This window comes from Cynara cardunculus (genome assembly GCF_001531365.2).
Source record: "Cynara cardunculus var. scolymus isolate 2C chromosome LG 8, CcrdV1, whole genome shotgun sequence".
Lineage (NCBI taxonomy): Eukaryota > Viridiplantae > Streptophyta > Magnoliopsida > Asterales > Asteraceae > Cynara > Cynara cardunculus.
In genome coordinates, this window is record NC_037535.1 from 21091738 (window position 1) to 21111964 (window position 20227).

The 20227-nt window shown below is 36.4% G+C and overlaps 2 protein-coding genes across 3 annotated transcripts; one reads left to right on the top strand and one right to left on the bottom strand.

Annotated features, from left to right (window-relative positions):
* The first annotated feature begins 3924 nt into the window (after positions 1–3924).
* LOC112516648 (probable E3 ubiquitin ligase SUD1) lies at positions 3925–12703 on the top strand. Its single transcript, XM_025123812.1, has 9 exons — positions 3925–4372; positions 6233–6925; positions 8100–8870; positions 8952–9163; positions 9268–9627; positions 10237–10397; positions 10578–10741; positions 10824–10970; positions 12070–12703. The coding sequence occupies exons 1-9, from the start codon at positions 4046–4048 to the stop codon at positions 12535–12537; spliced, it is 3303 nt and encodes a 1100-aa protein (XP_024979580.1). The 5' UTR covers positions 3925–4045; the 3' UTR covers positions 12538–12703.
* A 949-nt stretch (positions 12704–13652) lies between these two features.
* Positions 13653–18743, bottom strand: LOC112516507 (polyadenylate-binding protein 2-like). 2 transcript variants are annotated; one of them, XM_025123581.1, is made up of 10 exons: positions 18681–18721; positions 18144–18396; positions 16736–16854; positions 15998–16654; positions 15840–15917; positions 15672–15761; positions 14897–15034; positions 14526–14705; positions 14228–14437; positions 13711–14128 (listed from the first exon to the last, which is right to left on the bottom strand). In XM_025123581.1, exons 2-10 carry the CDS (start codon positions 18385–18387, stop codon positions 13877–13879), a joined length of 1968 nt encoding a protein of 655 aa, XP_024979349.1. In that variant the 5' UTR covers positions 18388–18396; positions 18681–18721; the 3' UTR covers positions 13711–13876. The 2 variants fall into 2 exon arrangements, with proteins under 2 accessions (XP_024979348.1, XP_024979349.1); XM_025123580.1 differs by having other exon boundaries at positions 13653–14128; positions 18144–18743.
* Positions 18744–20227: the final 1484 nt, after the last annotated feature.

A 20227-nucleotide genomic window follows, 5' to 3' on the forward strand; every position in this document is an offset into this window, starting at 1 on the left:
CAGGTTTCGGGTTTGATCCTGAACTATCTGTTAGCCTCAGTCATTAAGTGAGTCAAAAAATGTTATTTCACATTGGTATCCTTAATGATGAGTTTCGTATGAGATCGATTGGAGTTGTCAGTAATCAATTTTTTTTACCTAAATTATGTATCAAACTGTAAATTATTGTTTTATTTTAGATAAAATGAGTAAAACGTTCCGCTTTTTAATTAGAAAATGAGGTTATTTTTTAAGTTTGACGTAATTACTAAATTTATGTATTTGGTCTTTTTTTTTTGTATCTTAACAAAAAAAAATCAAATACTTATATCGTTATTATCGAATCAATTGTATGATTTTTACTAATGTTTAGTTCTTTTTAGCAAACAAATTAGAAAAGCATGTCGAGTCCTTTAAGGGTTCGTTCTGAGTCATTATTAATAGGGTTGTACATGGGTCGGGTTGGTCGAGTTGACGGTATTTTCTCAATCCAATCCAATGTTTGAGATTTGAAAAAGTACAAGCCAACTCAAACAAAAGTACAATCTAACTTAATTCAGACAGTACATGTTGGATTGGGTTGGCGAACTGATCGGGTTGAAACTATGGTACAATCTAGTTAAGTGATTGTGTTCAAATGAAGTAAATTCAAGATGAGTAGATATAAACAAAACTAACAATTATGTGAGAGAGATTAAAAGGGATTTGTATAATAATTTCTATCAAGGCTAAAAAATTACATATATAAGACGGGGTGAGTTCCAGTGAGAAGTGTAAGAAGAGATCTCAACTCTTAGATCAATCTTAATTGAATGTCAATACTAATGAAATGCACCGAGATCCACCAGATCAATTTCTATTCTAAAGTACAATTCATGGGTGAGTGTAAGATTAAAGGTGATTAATGGTTCAGATCTCTTTTTACACTTCTCAAATGACTCTAACCCAATTGCAACCTAATATCATAACAATTTGAAAATTTTACAACTCGATTAGGTATTGAGTTATTCGAGTTAGGTTGGCTGGTTTTATCGGATTTTTGAGCACTCCTGATTATCAAGAGTAATTTACATAAATGGTCCCTATCGCCTCAATTTTGGATTTTGATTTTAAACATACGTCAAGTACACCAATGATCCATATTTTTTGTATTTTATATCACGTTTTAGTCATGTACTTAAACACTTTTAAGTTGATTCACCACCAAAGAACACCTCATCAATAATTGAGTCATTGACGCAATAGTAGGGGGTCAGACAGTTCCCATCATAGGGGGACATGAACACAAGGGGGTCGTCGACCCATAACTGTCTCAAAGACCTTTTTTGAGTCGGCTTTTCTCCAAAGCAGTGAGGATACAATTTTCTAAGCATAATTCTACTCTTAATGGCTCTCAATTCATCACGTTTCAATCTTCCAAATTCATCGTAATCTTGAGCGTATTTCAATCTCCAACTAAATTCACCATGTCTCCTTCACCCATGGGCGGACCTACCTAAGGGGTATGGGTGGCACGTGCCACCGTATTATTTCTCCGCCGAGAGGGTAAAAAATTTAGGTTTGTGAATGGTGCTACCGTATTTTCCTCAATTCTATAAAAACCATACTTTTTGTAATTATTTTTTGGTATATATCGACCTTTTTCAAAAGATGAAGACGTGTCGGATACAAGTTTAGGAGTTGTTTATCGGTCCTATAAAAACCATATTTTTTAATTATTTTTAGATGTATATTATATTACTAGGGCTGTAAATAACCGAACGTGCAATGATCCGTTCAACAGGAAGTTCGTTTATTTAATAAATGAACGGACATGCACAAATTTTTTTGTTCGTTTAGTTAAACAAACGAACATGAACAAGAGACGAACGAACATGAACAAGAGTCACATTCGTTCATTTATGTTCGTGAACGTTCGTTCAGTTACCATTCGCTTATGTTCGTTTATATTCATTCGTTTATATACTAAATTTAATATATAATCTTTTGTTTATTTAATTTGAATTCAAATAATATTTATGTATGTTCGTTTAGCCCGTTCATTTATGTTCTTTTAGCCTGTCCGTTTATGTTCGTTCCTTTACGTTCGTTTAGCATGTTAACGAACGGACATAAACGAACACAAACACACCAGATTTCTAAACGAACGAACACAATGATTTTTGTTCATGTTCGTTCGTTTGTTCGGTTAAGTTAAACGAATGAATATGAACAAGCCTCCGTTCGTGTTCGTTCTGTTCGTTTACAGCCATATATATTATATTAATTATAGGGTGCCACCGTTTGAAAATTTTTTTGGGTCCGTCCCTGTTCACCACCATCATCACCTCCCTCTATTGCTGCCGAGAAAAGAGAAGGGTTGGTGGTGGTGACACTCGTGGACTCGGATAAAGAAAGGGATGTGCGGTTACATTGTGTATATCTATAAACTAGAAGGGTACTCGTGCAATGCATCGAGACACATCTTGATTTCAGTGTTTCGTTTTATTCCTTTTATATGTCGATATAATACGGTTTTTATGTGGTTTTGAGAAACGATAATGTTTTTATTTTATTTTTGAATAAAATATAAATTTGAAAATATCATAAAAATCTGATAAAATATATATCAATATTAGTATCAAATTAATTTTTTTAAAAGTTTTTATGTTTTGCTGTAATTTTTTTAATTCAATTTTTTAATTATAATCTAATTTAGATTTACTAACAAAGAAATTTAATTTAGATTTAATAATATAATTTTTTATAAAGATAATAACTAAGTATTCTGTTAGAACTTAATGATTATCTTAATTATATTTTAGATTTTTTATATTTAAAATTAGATGTTTATCCAATATTTGATTATGTTTATCTGTAGTTAGTTACACGAATTCAAATATGGAGCTTTAATAAGTTGTACTTATGCACAAGTTACTTGTAATCTTAAATTTTAAGTAATATGCATCAATAAACAGTACTTCGTGCATAAAAAATAGTTTTTAAGAGTTTTTCGTCAAATGCTTTATAATATAGTATAGATATATTATTTTATAAACATTATATTAATTTTTATCTATACTAAACCAGATTTATTAAAAGTCTTAAAAACAATTTATAATGCACAAAGTACTATACATTTATGTACAAAGTCTTAAAAGTTTTAAGAACAACTCATAATGCATTAAGTACTACTACTTTATGCATTCAGTTTTAAAATCTCTTAATCTACAATTAAAATAACATATAGTATTAATTACCAATCCACATTATTATTTTTTCTTTTCATGTTCCAATATACTTTTGACACCTTTCGTTCATGTCTTCACTCTCTCATACCTCTATGTCTTCTCCTCATCCCCCAAGATGAGACTCAAACTGATATTCACCATGAGTTGTTAAAAGTTATATCATTCATCTCTCATTCAATTGTTTTAGAACTCTCGGTCTCGCTCTCGATCTCTTGGTTTTTTGCTCTTGATGTAAATCAAACATATTTGTGGAGTCCCTTACATATGTTGGATTTTAAATATATTGAATTTTAAATTGTCATACAATTTTTTTCATCGATAGACTGTAATTGGAACCATAACTTTTATTTATTCAAATTGTATTAACATATAAAGACCAAATGTAAGTTATATCATCGTTAAAACTAATGAAACTTCAAAATCGTTAAATTCACGTCTTTCGCATTACACGGATACACAACTAGTAATTATTAAAAAGATAATAAGAGATTGATATAAAATGGCCGTTTTGCCCCCCCTCGTGTGAGGGACATAGAAAAGGGTTAAAAGTTGCAAGGACCAAAACGTCATAAAAATACAAAAATGGATTAGGGATCATTAAATATTTTAAATTCTTCCAAAACCGTGTATTGGATGGAATCGTAAATAAACAAAAGTAAAAGGGCATAAGTCTAAATAATGCACCGTTTCTGCGATCCTTCCTCGACCCACATCTTCCGGTCTCGTAACCGTCTCGCTCCGATTCTAGCCTCCATCGCCATCGTAGGAGGAGATTTCGAGAGAGAGATAGGAGGAGAGGGAATCTAGCTGGAAATCTAACATCAGATAGCCGAGAAATGGACAACGAACAAGCGTTTCTGGCGGCAGATGACGGAGTCGGAGACGCCGTTGTCAATGCACCGGCTTCTTCATCATCAGTTTCTTTTGCTTCGCTTTTGAAATCAGAGACTGTTTCGGATAATGCTAATAGTGGAAAGAATTTGTCAACCAGGGTGTACGATGATGACGATGACGAAGAGGAGGATGTTTGCCGGATCTGTCGGAATCCGGGAGACGCCGATAATCCTCTCCGGTATCCTTGTGCTTGTAGCGGTAGTATTAAGTTTGTTCACCAAGACTGCCTTCTCCAGTGGCTCAATCACAGCAACGCTCGGCAGTGCGAGGTTCGTTTTTTTTTTTGTCTTGTTTGATTTGGTGTTTGTTGAATTCTTTTTCTTTTTAAGACATGTAATTGATTGGACTGGTGTTGTGTTGTTGTTTCTTCACGAAAGAATTCGTTGTTTTTTAGTGCTCAAGCATAGATTACAGGCCTAATCGTAGATTTTAATGCTTTATGTTAATAGGCAAAAACCAAGTATTGCATATGTTGCCGCCTATTGACTAGTAATCTTGCGACTTTGATATATGCTAGAATATCCCCTTGATTATCGAGTCACTAGAAAGTAGCTGGAGTGGCCTTTATGGTGTTAATGGGTTGAAATTTTGGAGGTGTTAATGAATAAGAGGAGTTAATCTATAGGGAGATTTTGTCCTCTGATTCAGTTGCTTAGAATGATACAGGTACTATTTTCTTCTTGGTGGCTAGCAAACTATGGGTAAGGTAGTAAATGAGCGTATTTCGTGTAAAATCCAAACCAAACTAACCAAACATATCCCCTTGAAAGTAGGGCTCTGGGGGTGGGATGTACGCAGACCTGTTCTCCATCCCAAAGGGTAGAGTGGCTCTGTCCATGGAGTTAAATTTTCTTCTTGGTGGCTAGCAAATTATGGGTAAGGTAGTAAATGTGCGTATTTCATGTAAAATCCCAACCAAACTAACCAAGTGTATCCCCTTGAAAGTAGGGCCCCGGGGGTCGGATGTATGCAGACATGTTCTCCATCCCAAAGGGTAGAGTGATTCCTACCATGAGTTAACTTTTCTTCTTGGTGGCTGGCAAACTATGAGCAAGGAAAAAAGCGTATTTCATGTAAAATTCAAACCATACTAACCAAGTATATCCCCTTGAAAGTAGGGTGTATGCAGACATGTTCTCCATCCAAAAGGGTAGAGTGGCTCTGTCCATGGAGTTAAAACTGTAGTACAGTTTACAACCCATCATCAGTTTGCACCTTGATGCATCCTCCAGATGTTCTCAAGGATTTAGGTGGCTTAGTACCTCTTGTATATGATTTTAGGCTTTATGTGAACAACCCTGCTGAGGGAACCTATTTTGTTTATCAGATTTAAGTGGAGTGGGAATTATAAGGCCTACTCTAAAAAGTTGTTTCTAGCCCAAGTTCAAATCTGATACGTATAAAGTTATAATATGAATAAATTTGTTTGATAATCTATAGATTCTGTAAAAACACCAAAGTACCAACTATAATTCTATTATAACATATACATAACATAATGTTAAAAATAGATAACTTATCATGTGCTTAACATTCAATAAAAACATCCAAGTGGTAGGCAGTCCTCCGCCTGCTAATGCTTTTTAGAATACTAGTGACAGTGGATTGATGATTCAGTAATATTAGCAATGTAGATTAGCATTGGATTTTATGAATCCTAAGGCTATAGACAGTCATGCTAATATAATCTGTACATATCCTAGATTTTTGCTTGTAACTGTAGTTGTCTGTATTGTGCTTTGTGCTCCCTTATCTTGTTTGTCTAACCTATTTCCTTTTCCTTTGCCCTGTTTTGCTTGTTTGCACTCTCTCACCTATATCTTACTCGCTTGTTCTTATCTATTTGGTCTGTAATTCGGAGGTCTTTATGGAAACAGCCTCTCTACCCCTTGGGGTAGAGGTAAGGTATGTGTACATCTTACCCTCCTCAGATCCTATCTCTATGTGCGATATACTGTGTGCATTTGATTTTTTTTTAATAATGTATTGGGACGAAGTATATTTTTTTGCATGTCATAAGCATAATCTATTAGTTCCATTCAAATATGTTCATGCATTGTTTCTGGTGTAATTTTTTTGCTTTGGTCTTTTCTTTTTTCCATAACTGGTTTTCCGGAAATATATTGCAGGTTTGCAAACATCCGTTTTCATTCTCCCCTGTGTATGCTGAGAATGCCCCTGCAAAGCTTCCTTTCCAGGAGTTTCTAGTTGGGATGTCGATGAAAGCTTGTCACGTGTTGCAGTTCTTTCTACGGCTCAGTTTTGTACTTTCTGTATGGCTTGTGATCATACCGTTTATTACCTTCTGGATATGGCGCTTCTCATTTGTTAGGAGTTTTGGTGAAGCTCAGAAACTGTTCCTCGGTCATATCTCCACTACAAATATTCTTACAGATTGTCTTCATGGGTTCTTACTATCTGCAAGCATTGTGTTCATATTTCTTGGGGCTACATCATTGAGGGATTATTTTAGACATTTACGAGAAATAGGCGGGCAGGAGGGTGACAGAGATGATGAAGGAGATAGAAACGGTGCTCGTGTTGCGAGAAGACAGCCTGCACAAGCCAACAGAAACCTTGTTGGTGAGGTGAATGGTGAAGATGCTGCTGGAGCACAAGGAATTGCTGGGGCTGGTCAGATTATTAGAAGAAACGCAGAAAATGTTGCAGCCAGGTGGGAGATGCCAGCAGCTCGTCTTGAAGCGCATGTTGAACAGATGTTCGATGGTTTGGATGATGGGGAAGGTGCAGAGGATGTTCCATTTGATGAGCTAGTTGGCATGCAGGGGCCTCTCTTTCATTTGGTGGAAAATGCATTTACTGTGAGTATAGTCTTGTTGCATTGTTATTCTTTTGTTGCTACCCACCGTAATCTTTGCTACATTATTTACTTGTGTCCCAAGTTATCATGCTTTGATTCATAGACTGGGATTCGACAGTTATTTTGTAATGTCTTGTTTTGTAGCCACATATGAGTATGACTTAACAAGGTAAGGCGTTGTTACCCAGTTGACTTCTATAGCATGTTTGGCAGGCTCATATTGTTGTCATAATGGACCGTGGGATTAGCCTCAACTTTCTAATTCAGGCTCTTATAGCATATTTTTCCAAAAATTCACAGTTTAATGTTTATGAAATCCTTATCTAGCATCCTTCATCATAATATGATATCATACATGGTACCATAAGTCCATAACCTCTATAAAAGATAGGAATTTGTTTCTCTGTGTCCTCTTGGCAAAGAAACAGATGTTGACGAAGACCTTCTGTCTGACTTCTTTGGCAACCAAGTCTATATATGTGTGCTCTCTTTCTTAAACGTCTGCATTATGCATTGGTAAGAGAGGAAAAGATATCACCAACTCTACTGATACGACCTTCACATAATCTTTTCTGAACTGCAAATTGTAAAAAAAAAAAGCGTAAGTACTTTTGGCAACATGTTAGTTTGAAGGGGTGTCTAAGTATTAATATGTGTATACATCGATTGCATTTGATATTTAGCTGCATGTGCATTTTTTTTTATTAACCTGGATATCCAACCTTCTATGCGATCCGACTAATCCCAGGGCAACCACCTGCTTTGCGGGTAGCCCGGAGTCACCGCTTTTGAACCTCCGTGGCCACAAGGGGATTATTATTTATCCTTGGATTTGAACCTAGGACCTCGAGGCACTTTTGACCTTTGGAGCCCAAGCTCAAACCAATCAGGCACCACCCTTGTGGTTAGCTGCATGTGCATTTTTAGTATCTATTGACGTTTGTGCATTGTTCTTTTGGATACCTTGTCCCACTTCCTTTTCTGGGAGTGTTGCTACAAAGCATTGCATATTGTTTGTTTCCAACATGTTTTTGTCAATGTTAACTATGTTCCTTGTCGCTATTTGACAATTTACTTTCAACACATTGTGCATCTGCTGTGTGTCAAGTTCTCTTTTATTTTATGCCATGTTGCTCCATGTGTTTTCTGATTTTTGCTGTTTTATTCTCTTGCAGGTTCTTGCTAGCAACATGATATTTCTTGGTGTCATGATACTTGTGCCATTTCACCTTGGACGATTTATACTCTATCATTTATCGTGGCTTTTGTCATCTGCTACTAGCCCGATGTTGTCAACTGTTGTACCGCTTACAGAGCAAGCACTTTCTCTGGCCAATATCACATTAAAGAATGCACTGACTGCAGTTGCAAATTTAACATCTGATCACAACCCAGATAACAGTGTGATGGGCCATGTTGCAGATATTATAAAAGTGAATGCTACTGGACTTATCGAGTCATCAAACAATGCCACCACTCCCCTTTCAGCTGATATTCTAGAAGGAGAAACCGCTGGGGCATCATGGGTGTCCGATGTCACAAATCTTGCTGTTGGCTATATGTTTGTTTTCTCGCTTATCGTTTGCTACTTTGGAACTGTTGCGGTGATTAGATACACCAAAGGAGAGCCTTTGATCATGGGAAGGTTCTATGGTATTGCTTCAATTGCGGAGACAATCACTTCTCTTTTTAAGCAGTTCTTGACAGCAATGAAACATTTGATGACTATGATAAAGGTTGCGTTCCTTTTGGTAGTTGAATTGGGGGTTTTCCCTCTGATGTGTGGATGGTGGCTAGATATATGCACTATAAGGATGTTTGGCAAGTCGATTGTTCAAAGAGTTGAATTTTTTTCAGTCTCTCCATTGGCAAGCTCATTGATTCACTGGGCTGTAGGGATTGTCTACATGTTACAAATATCCATATTTGTCAGCCTTCTTAGAGGGGTATGTTTCTGATTGCGTTTCACATATCTGATATTCTGAATACCATGCCGCTCATTGCTATAATTGCTTTTCATTGGACAGGTTTTGCGTAATGGAGTTCTATATTTTTTGCGGGATCCAGCTGATCCTAATTATAATCCTTTTCGGGATTTGATCGATGATCCAGTGCACAAGCATGCTCGTAGGGTTCTGTTGTCTGTTGCTGTTTATGGGAGCTTAATAGTAATGCTCGTATTTCTGCCAGTTAAACTTGCTATGCGGATGGCTCCTTCCATCTTTCCTCTTGATATCTCGTAAGATTATTTTTCATGTTTCAGGGGTTAACGACTAGCTGTGTGAAATTTTTAGTATTATTTGATGTTCCTTTTGCTTACGGACTCATCATTTGTTACTGCAGAGTGTCTGATCCATTCACTGAGATCCCTGCTAACATGCTTCTCTTTCAAATATGCATTCCATTTGCTATTGAGCATTTCAAGTTGCGGGCAACGATCAAGTCACTTCTACATTATTGGTTCACTGCAGTTGGTTGGGCACTTGGCTTAACTGATTTCTTATTGCCCAAACCTGAGGATAATGTTGGACAAGAAAATGGAAATCTGGATCCAGTAAGGCAGGATAGACAACATGCTCAAATAGGGGATCAAGATCGGGCAATAGTTGGATATATGGCTCCCAGAGATATGAATAGGGTGAGGCATGTAGAAGCCAATGCTAACATCGCAGAAGCTGATGGTGGTGAACAATATGATTCAGAGTAAGATGTGACCTCATTGTTATTATATCATGATTTGACAATAATTGGGTCACAAGGTAAATTGTAAGCAATTGAAACTAGTAGAAAAATCCATACTCTAAATTGTAATGTAAGTTCAGAGTTTCTAATAGCATTATCATGCACCAATAGAGAAAATAATCATGTCATCTAGGGTGGAGGGATCAGGTTGCAAGAGAGAGGCAATTACAAGTCGTATCGAACAGTAGGCCACGTATGTCATCCACTATATTCTTCTCATATCCTACTAGCAGACAATCATCTTTGTCACCTTCATCGTGCTGCCACTTACAATATCTAAGAAGGATCAGCATGGGCTTTAGTAATATTCTATCGTCTTGCTGCCATTCATATCCCACAACCCTAGGCGGGTTCATCTTTCTAACGTTTGCTATCGGCCTATCGGGTTCACGGTTAGGTTGCCGCAAGTTGTGGTTATAGAAAGATTTCTTTGTCATTGATGCAATAACCTCTTACGAAAAGCTTGGGATCCACTTTCTAATGGATCTTCTAGCTACAGATTTAATTTTTTACCCACAAATTCATGGTACACAGTTAACTCATGTATTATTGGTTTTTCCATTCTTTTAGGAGGTATGGATTTGTGCTCTCTATTGTGTTGCTTCTGTTGGTCGCCTGGATGACACTTCTAATATTCAACTCTATGATAATTGTGGTACCCATTTCGCTTGGACGAGCACTGTTTAATGCAGTTCCCTTTCTCCCCATCACACATGGCGTCAAATGCAATGGTAAGAAATTTAACTGAAGCCCTGTGTACTCATATTTCTGGTAACCTGGGACTTATCTTCATGAATGCTACATCTGATTGTTTAATACAACCTTTTCTTTGAACTTTTTTCCTACCTTCTGTAATTAATCATTTATCTTGCTCTGGGATTGATATGACCCTTCATGACAATTTCTTTCAGATCTATATGCCTTCATTATTGGAAGTTATATCATCTCGACTGCACTGGCTGGTGCAAGGTATTCCATTGGTCAAATCAAAACAAAGAGAGCTACAGTTTTGCTGGGTCAAATTTGGAAGTGGTGTAACATTGTTGTGAAGAGTTCTGTATTATTGTCGATATGGGTAAGACCATATATTCTACAGACTGTTTTTATGTAACCAGATTTTCTCTTTCTTTGCATCAATTAGCATCTATGCTTTGCAGATTTTCGTCATCCCAGTGTTGATTGGACTGCTCTTTGAACTTCTGGTAATTGTACCTATGCGGGTGCCCGTGGATGAAAGCCCAGTTTTTCTCTTGTATCAGGATTGGGCGTTTGGACTTATTTTCCTCAAGATCTGGACTCAGCTGGTAAGTTTCGCATATGCAGATACAACTTTTACAAAGGTCATTTCTTGTATTATAATCATTTCAAATCAAATATGTAGTCATTCAGTGGTTATCAGTATGAATCAAGCTTCTTTTTCTGTTAACGTCAATGGTAATCGACTAATCTGGGTACTGTGTTATGCAACCCAAAATTGCTGACTGAAAATAACAGACCCAATGCTTACACAAGAATTTCTATGGCCTAAACCGATGATGGTAAATGCAGTATCTAGTAGATTTGCTACCTAGGGTTGTTATTGTCACTTACCTTGGTGAAGGCAGGTTGTTTTTCCTCTTCTGTTTGTGGATAGTTTGATAGAGATTTGCCATCTTTATAGCATATACACTACTCCTACATATACATTTTGTACTAACACATGATTATCATGTACTTATAGATGGTTAATTTAATTTCCTGGTAGGTAGTCCAAGTTTTTGTAGGGATCTTCTCCTAATCTTGTGTTCTTATAGATTAAATAAATTGTGCAATTGGGTATATGGTTTCAGGGAGTCTACAGTTAAATCATCTTTGGACTATTCTTACTTGTACTGGTTTTAGTTCTTGTATTCTTTTTGAAGTATATAATATTTATATACGGGAAATTAAACTCGCACACTTCTCACCTCTGGTGAGAACTTGAACCCCTGACCTCGAGGTACCACTGGGCCGATGGCCCTTTAGTCATTTTTGCAACAACTGTTCACGTTTTCCTTTAATCATACCAGTTCTGAAAGACACAATAGGGTTGGTGAGTCGGTAGTTAGGTTACCAGACCCTTAAAGTTAGAATAGGAGATTTAGGTTCCACACCTTGGCTATGTTTATCCTGTACCTAACTTTATTTATATTGTTCTTGTTCACTCATCTCTCTCTTTCTCTCTCTCTCTCTCTCTCTGTTGCTATTGCTTATGCATATCTGGTTTTTCAAATCTTAGCTTATTATCTGATTTTTACACTTTCACACTACTCGCTAGTTCTTGGAAACTACCAGACCCCCCACTTCTAGGTGGGATGTACTGGGCTCGTGTTGGCTGTCACTGGTAGGGGACATGTTATTGACATGGTCTGGTGTTGTAAACAGGTAATGCTGGACCAGATGGCGCCTCTGGTGGATGATAGTTGGCGTCTAAAGTTTGAGAGAGTGAGGGAAAATGGTTTCTCTCGGCTGCAAGGAGTTTGGGTGTTACGAGAGATTGTGATCCCGATCATCATGAAGCTGCTAACAGCTCTATGCTTCCCTTACGTGTTAGCGAGAGGCGTGTTTCCCGTGTTTGGGTACCCGTTGGTGGTTAACTCTGCCGTCTACAGATTTGCATGGGTGGGATGTCTTGGGTTTAGTTTGTTATGCTTTTGTGGGAAGAGGTTTCATGTGTGGTTCACCAACCTCCACAACTCGATAAGAGACGACCGCTATCTGATTGGGCGAAGACTCCATAACTTTGGGGAGACTCCGAGTGGCGTGAGAGAGAATAGTAACGAGGAAGGAGGAGGAGGAGGAGGAGGAGGAGGGGGGTTGAGGCATAGACATCATGTAGCATTGGAGGGGTAAGATTTAAGGAAGGAGGGAGTGTGGTTACTTGTATATATGAATGATGAAATTAGATAAAAAGAGTATAGATAGCAATGGAATCTAGTGTCATAACTTACTTTATATTATTATTAAGTTTGTTTGGTTGTGAAATCATCCATTTCCAGATCAACACAACATAACCTGTTACTACTTTTGTTTATTTAAATTTTAAAATTATGGAAGATGTTACATTTCATGCATGCAAATACTTGTTTTTTACTGTATGAATATATATATATATAGCCAATAGCTTAAGGAGCATGAATGAAGCTATTGTATTAGAAAACACTTTTTTACGCTAATTTTTATGCAAATTTACTTGCTACATTAATTTAAACTTAGGGAGTTTGATACTCGTAAATCGATGCAACAAATTATTCAGTTATCCGTTGAGGACCCATCATATAATAACTAGTTGTGTACCCGTAGGAGCTGTGAATTTTAACGATTTTGAAGTTTCACTGGTTTTATTGGAGAAGATTTAACGATGATATAAGTTATACTTGGTCTTTATATATTAATACAATTTGAATAAATAAGAGTTATGGTTTCAATTATAGTTTGTCGATAAAAAAAATTGTATGACAGTTTAAAATTCAATATATTTAAAATCTCACATATTTAAACGATTTTACAAATGTATTCGATTTACACCAAGAGCGAGACCGAGAGTTTTACAACAATTGAATGGGAGATAAATGAGAGAACTTTTAATAACTCATGATGAATATTAGTTTGAATTTCACCTTGAGGAATGAGAATAAAACATAAAGGTATGAGAAAATGAAGGCATGAATGAAAGGTATCAAAAGTATCTTGAAAACATGAAAAGAAAAGATAATAATATGTATTGGTAACTTATACTATATATTATTTTAATTATAGATTAAGAGATTTTAAGACTAAATACATAAAGTAATAGTACTTAATACATTGAATTGTTTTTAAGACTTTTTGCACAAATGTATAGTACTTTATTCATTAAAAAATTGTTTTTTAAGATTTTTGATAAATCTAGCTTAAAAAGTAATATACATTAAGCTGCCTTTGTAGATGAACAAAATTTCACTCCACCCATCTTTAAAAATAACACAAGAAAAAATACCACATTTTCCAGATGTTTGAAAGAAAATAAACACAGATGCAAGTAAATGGAGTTCAAACATAACATAACATAACATTTAAAAACCACAACCACTCCAGGAAAGTCTTCTAAGCAACCAACCCAAACAAAATCCAAAACTGAAACAATCCACCAAACTAGTAGTAGCAGTAGTAGTATCTTCTAACATGAGTTTCAAGTAAGTTGATGACAATTTCAAGAAACAATAGTGTCATTCAATGACAATGCAGCCAGTTGATCAGCTGGGCTACCACCACCACCCTGTTGCTGCTGAGAAACATTCCTCAGGACATCCATGGCTTCTGCAACCTTTGCTTTCAGAGCTTCTGGAGACTCCAACAAGTGAAGAACCTCTGTCTGGTCCATCTCCAAAAGCATTCCAGTTACCTTTGCAGCTGCTTCTGCTTCCAACTGTTCCACTAGAGGGTACAGATTTTCTCCCAACATCTACACAACAGTTTACCAATTCCCATTTCTCTCTTTCAGAAACTAAAATGAAAATTGGAAAAAGGAAATACGAAGAACATATGAAAAAGGGCTTCTTACCGTTCTTTGCTCTGTTGGAGAAGCATTTGCAAGTGCAGAAGCTAAAGCACCAATTGGAATTGGCTGCGAGATTCCAGCATCACGCAACTGCATGCCATTGCCAATATCATATGGAACAGAACCCATGCCTCCCCCACCCATACCACCCATTGAAACATCAGGAACATTACGACCAGGGGGGTAGCGATACACACGTCCACGTGGAAGCATCTATTTATTCCAAAGATTAGTTATACAAACGCAATGAATAAAGATACACCAAATAAGCTGATCATCAAAAGTAAAACATAGAACAAACCTGCTGCTGCATAAGGGGAACGGGCTGTTGCTGATTCTGCTGACCAGGAACAGCAGTACGCCTTCCACCTGGACGCTGTCCCTGCTGACCTTGCTGAACCATAGGCATAAAAAAGTTCGGCATTGGTGCTCCACCTGGCCTCATGCCTGGAACAAGCTGTTGCTGGTACCCAAAACCAGGCTATCCAGGAATAACAAAAGAACATATAAATAAATAATGAATGTAAATACAAAATCAGAAGAATTATGAACACATATATTGGACTGTCAATTGCAAGAAGTATATGATTTTCACAATTTTATAAAATAGCGTTTAACCAGACCAGTATTTCACAAAAGAGTTCTAAGTGACCATATGGGAAGTGAGATTACTTGGGGTGGGATGAAGGTAGGCTGAGCTTGACCATAAAACATTTGTGGTCCTAGACCAGGACCACCAGGGGGATACATTGGCATGCGAGGAGCTCCAGCAGGTGCCATTGCAATCGGGCGCATCTGTGAAAACTGTGCCTGCATGGATAAAACTTAAACCATCAACATTATGCAGAGGAATATATATAAAGATACAAAAGCCCTTCAATAGTAGAAATATGCACAAGGAAGATGGCCACAACAGCCACTCCTAACTTCCACTTATACAAGGTCACATCTTCCTGCATACCATTTTTATCGTGTATTTGTTGTACCTGTTTACCTTAGTTCTATATTTCTGTTTACGCCAAAATCTCACAACTTCCTCCCTTCTTATCTTGAAAACATGACAATATCATCTAGGCTTTCTCATATCTTTTAAGTGTCCGGATGCCTCTATGAGTATGTGCTCCAAACAACTAGTGAAGCACCCAATGTGGCATGAATCATGATGTTGAACAGTCCTTGGTAATATGATATAGTCCATGATGACATTAAGCTCCATCTTCCCAACAATCACTCCAAAATAAGTTAATGGGCAGTTGCCTAAGACCATGCATTAAAAGGTATGGGTATTCTAAATTTCTAATCTTAGTTAATTAAATAACTATCGTCATCACAACACTAACGTGTGCCTCAGCCATTTTTTTTCTATCTGCCTCTGTTAATAACATACCATACTTACGTCCTTGTAAAACTCTCCTCATCAAAATAAAACGACACTATAATTACACACCTGCAATCTTGCTCTTCTATCTTCTTTGCGCTGGGCAAGTGCAACATAAAGAGGCTTGCTGGCGATCATCTTCCCATTCATCTCCAAAAGCTATCAGAACAGAAAAGTTAATCCTTTACAAAAACATATTCAAATATAATCATAATAAATGTGAATATGTATGCTTACTGCTCTAGAAGCTTCCTCAGAAGTCGAAAATGCAACAAAACCTGATCCTTTGCTTGTTCCATTAGGATCCCTCATGACCTGTTCATAAAGAAAATATTATTGGCCAATTCATGGGCTTATTTTACATGTAGGTATCAGGTGCTTCTTGATCCACAAACCTTGCAGGAAGTTATAGTACCAAAAGGAGTAAAGAAGTCCTTCAGGTTTTCATCAGAAACTGTATCATCTAAATTTTTTATATACAGGTTTAGCCCTTGCGATTTGTCGACGGCCTCCTTCATGGTCTGCTCAAAACGTTGTTTGAGTTCCTGTTCCCTCTCGTTTTTTTTCTGGGCTTTTCCAACATACCACTCCTTATCATCAAACTTCTGTCCATTAAGGCCATCGACAGCTCTGGCAGCATCTTCAGCATTCTCAAAGTTGACAAATCCAAAGCATTTGGAGTTGCCATCTGCATCCCTCATTACAACAGCGCTAGTGATTGTTCCATATTCACTAAATGCCTTGTTTAAGTCATCATCTGTTGTTGATTCAGACAGGTTCTTAACAAAGACATTAGTAAACCTGGTCTTGTCCACAGCCATTTCTCTTTCTTGCTTGCGCAGGAAGGGACCAACATACACTTGTTTGTCATTCAGGAGCATGCCATTCAGCTTCTCAATAGCTTGTTGTGCAGCTTCCTCACTGTCATACTGCACAAACCCATAGCCTTTTGACTGACCAGTCAAATCTGTAGCAATCTTGCAAGAGAGGATATTTCCAAATGCAGAAAAGGTGTCATGAAGTGCTTTTTGGTCAATTGCCCTGTCCAAATTCTGTATCGTTCAGGACAAACAAAAGATCAATCAGTAACAAAGACAATAAATGCATGGTGAGATAGATCAGTCATTAGATACCTTGATAAATATATTTCCAGAGCCACTTTTGCGCACACTAGGATCTCGATGAGAGTACATTATCCTAATTGACTTGCCATTGAGAGGTGTGAAGTTCAGCACCTCTATTGCCCTTGCAGCTGTCATTAACATAACAAAAAAGAGTAAGAACTCATCTCACATCAAAACTCATAATAGATAAAACTTGTCTGGCTCCTTTTCCCCTATATCCAGAGTGTGGAGGAAACATTTTCAAAGCACATTCAAGTAAACACTTGAAAGATTTAATAAAAATGCAGGACACACAATTTGATCAACATACCATATTGTGAAACATGGAAGAACTCTAATTCCATGACAAAAGTAATGCAAGATCTAGTCGATGATAACATTAGTATTTCAACACATCCTACAAAATTCGGATCATTGCTTTCAAGCACATCTCACGTTTTCAAGTGACTCTATGACTACTCATATTCTCTACTAGTAGGGATATCTTTGAAATCCAAAAATGTTTGCCACTTGAAATAGTATGGAATAACTCATTATTGTATAGGTTTTGGTAGGTTTATTAAGTTGAACACCCGAGATGATATCCACAATTTATAATATCAAATTACTTTGGACACATGGTTGTTACAACTATAAGCAAAGCCCTTGGGTGCAAGCAACATAGTTAAGAAAATGAAACTTTTCAAATGACATCCACCAGAATTTAAAATCCTAATTAAACATGTAAAGTCAACTAGTGAACACCGAATAAGGAAGCCCATGTCATTTAACTTCAATTAGTGCAAGTCAAATACAAAACCAGATCATGGTAAAGACCTAATAATAAGAAACGTATTTAAACAGCTTTCGATTTATTAAATAAAATTCCCAAATTTTAGTTCCTTGCTTCATTTCAGACTTGTTCCTGAAAATATAATCCAAATCAAAACAGACTCTTGAACTCTTTTCTTGTAAACCAATCACATGACAAGAATTAGAACAGAGGGTCGACTTAAGAAAATGTAAATACTTCACTACATGATTCCTAATCACAATGTAACACATAAGACTTGAAGATTAACCCAGTTGTTTGGTTGCTTTGCTTCAAGTTCATCATCAATATCAGTCATATCACTTCATAAGCACGTCTCTTTAGCAAATACAAGGTATTAAGACCGAGATCCAAATATCATTGCATCCATAGATGCATACAGAAACCAACACGAAAATGTAAGTTACCCCATTGTTCTTTAAAACATTTACATCTAAGCTTTTAATATCGTCTTCAGTGAGCACAGTACCATTAAAAACTTCTTGCATATTTGATTTTCAACTATCATGGTTGCTAAATGAAGTGAAGTACCATCAGATAAAGACTAAATGCTAACAATTTGGACAAGCAAGTATAAACAAGATAAATGATGTCAAAGGAACCAACCATCTTGAGGGTTGACATAGTTGACATAACCATATCCAAGAGACCGTCGAGTAGACAAGTCCCTGCAAACTCGAACCGAAACCACCTGACCAAGTTGGTTAAACAACTCGTACAGTTGTGAATCGGTCACGTTCATCTCCAAATCTCCGACATACAACGACGTCGGCACAAACTGCTGAGCGCCACCACCACCAGAAGCGCCACCGCCATTCACCGACTGAGGTTGAAGAACTTGAGCCGCCATCTCAAAACCCTAGCACAAAAATTTATCTTTTCAGGGTATTTTTCTCTTTTTTTGGCTTTTGTAACTTCCCTCTCCCCTTCTTATTGATAAAATCCAAATCTTAATAACTAGATAGAAGGGAAACCCAGATAAAAACTTCAACTCCCAACAAAGCAAAGCGCAGAAACCCTAGAAAATTTTCGATTTTTCTGTAGATTTGGTTTTGTTTTTGTTTTGTTTTTGAAATGGATACAGATAGCTAGAGAGAGGAGAGGGAACTATAATAGATAGGGATAGATAGTCGGAGATCCGACCAGCGAACAGCGAGATCGCCGCTAGGTTACGGCGGGAGAGAAAGATAGAGGCAGGCGAATAGAGAGAGTGGAGATAAAGAGGGTTTTCCAGGGCATATAAGAACTGCACAAAGGGATTTGGAGACACGTGTTACTACGAGGGGGGTTTTTTGTAAATTTTTGAAAGCATGAGGGCCGAATCTGAGCTGTTGGATTTGATGACCGATCTTCTCGCATTACTATGTCTCGAATTCGAACCAAGTATCATTTAAAAATGAGTAAATTACAAATTTAGTCCCTGTGATTATATACCTGTTATGGATTGTTTCCGTTTAATGAAATAATTACAAATGTAGTCATTATGGTAATATGGTTTCGGTTTTGTTACATACTCGGTTTTATAAGCCTTGTCATGTTAACATAAACTCCGTTAAATAACCCATGTGCCCCTTACGTGACATGAGGGATATTTTTGTCTCTTTACTTTTTTATAGTTTTTCATTGAACAAGTTTGAATGTTATTTGTATAATTAATTTTTTTATAAGTCTTTAAATAATTAAATCAAAGAAAAAACTTAGGGGCCGTTTACTAAACACTTACCCAGTAAACGTTTACCGGTAAAATTTAATATTATCACTTACTTACACGAAAAGATTTTAGTCTATTAAAACGGCATTGTATGCAACAATTTATCAGATAAGTGCTAACTGTGATAAGAATTTATAGTACGACTGATGAACAAAGTGGTGGTCGTGCTAGAGTATGCACCATAGTAGGTCCACCCCCGCTCATAGATTTGTAAAACTTTTATGGTTCTCACAATTTAGCCCCTTACACACACAGAGAGAGAGAGAAAAAGATAGATGGTAATTGCCTAGCCAAAGTAGTCGTTGTCACATGTGTCGTTGGAGAAAATGTGGGTAACTTTTACTTTTCGAGCTCCCTTCCTTTTAAACCCTAATTGATTCTCATAGTATCTCGTATTTACCAGTTAAAATCAAACAATTTCATATTATGTTGATTCCAAGATAAATGGTGTTTGTTCTTTTTAAATCATCTACTGCATGATGACTTAAATAGGCTCTAGTTTATTTTGTTATTAGAAAGTTTGAATGTATTGAGGTTATATCTGGCAAACTAGCTGATAAGCTAGTTGATGGCTGATAAGCTATCTGGTAGATGATAAGATGGTTGATAAACAAATCATGATCGACAAAAACTAGCTTATAAACATGTAAAATAACAAACAAAAAAAAATATCTTGAAAAATTAATCAATTACAATATTCATGATGTAACTAAAATAAATCTCTAAAGATAATAAAAAATATATATATAATATAATGTTGACTAAAAGAACTTTAAATTAATTCTTTTAAAATTTTGATTTGTTAAATAAATTTTAGAAAAAACATGTTAATTTATGATTTTAAATAACCATTAGATATAATATGAACAAAAATAAAGTGTCGACCTCACGTATTCTAATTGATTCATAATTTTTCCAAATATATAATTAATTTAAATATTTTATTAGCATCATTTGAAATATTTTTATTATTTATAAA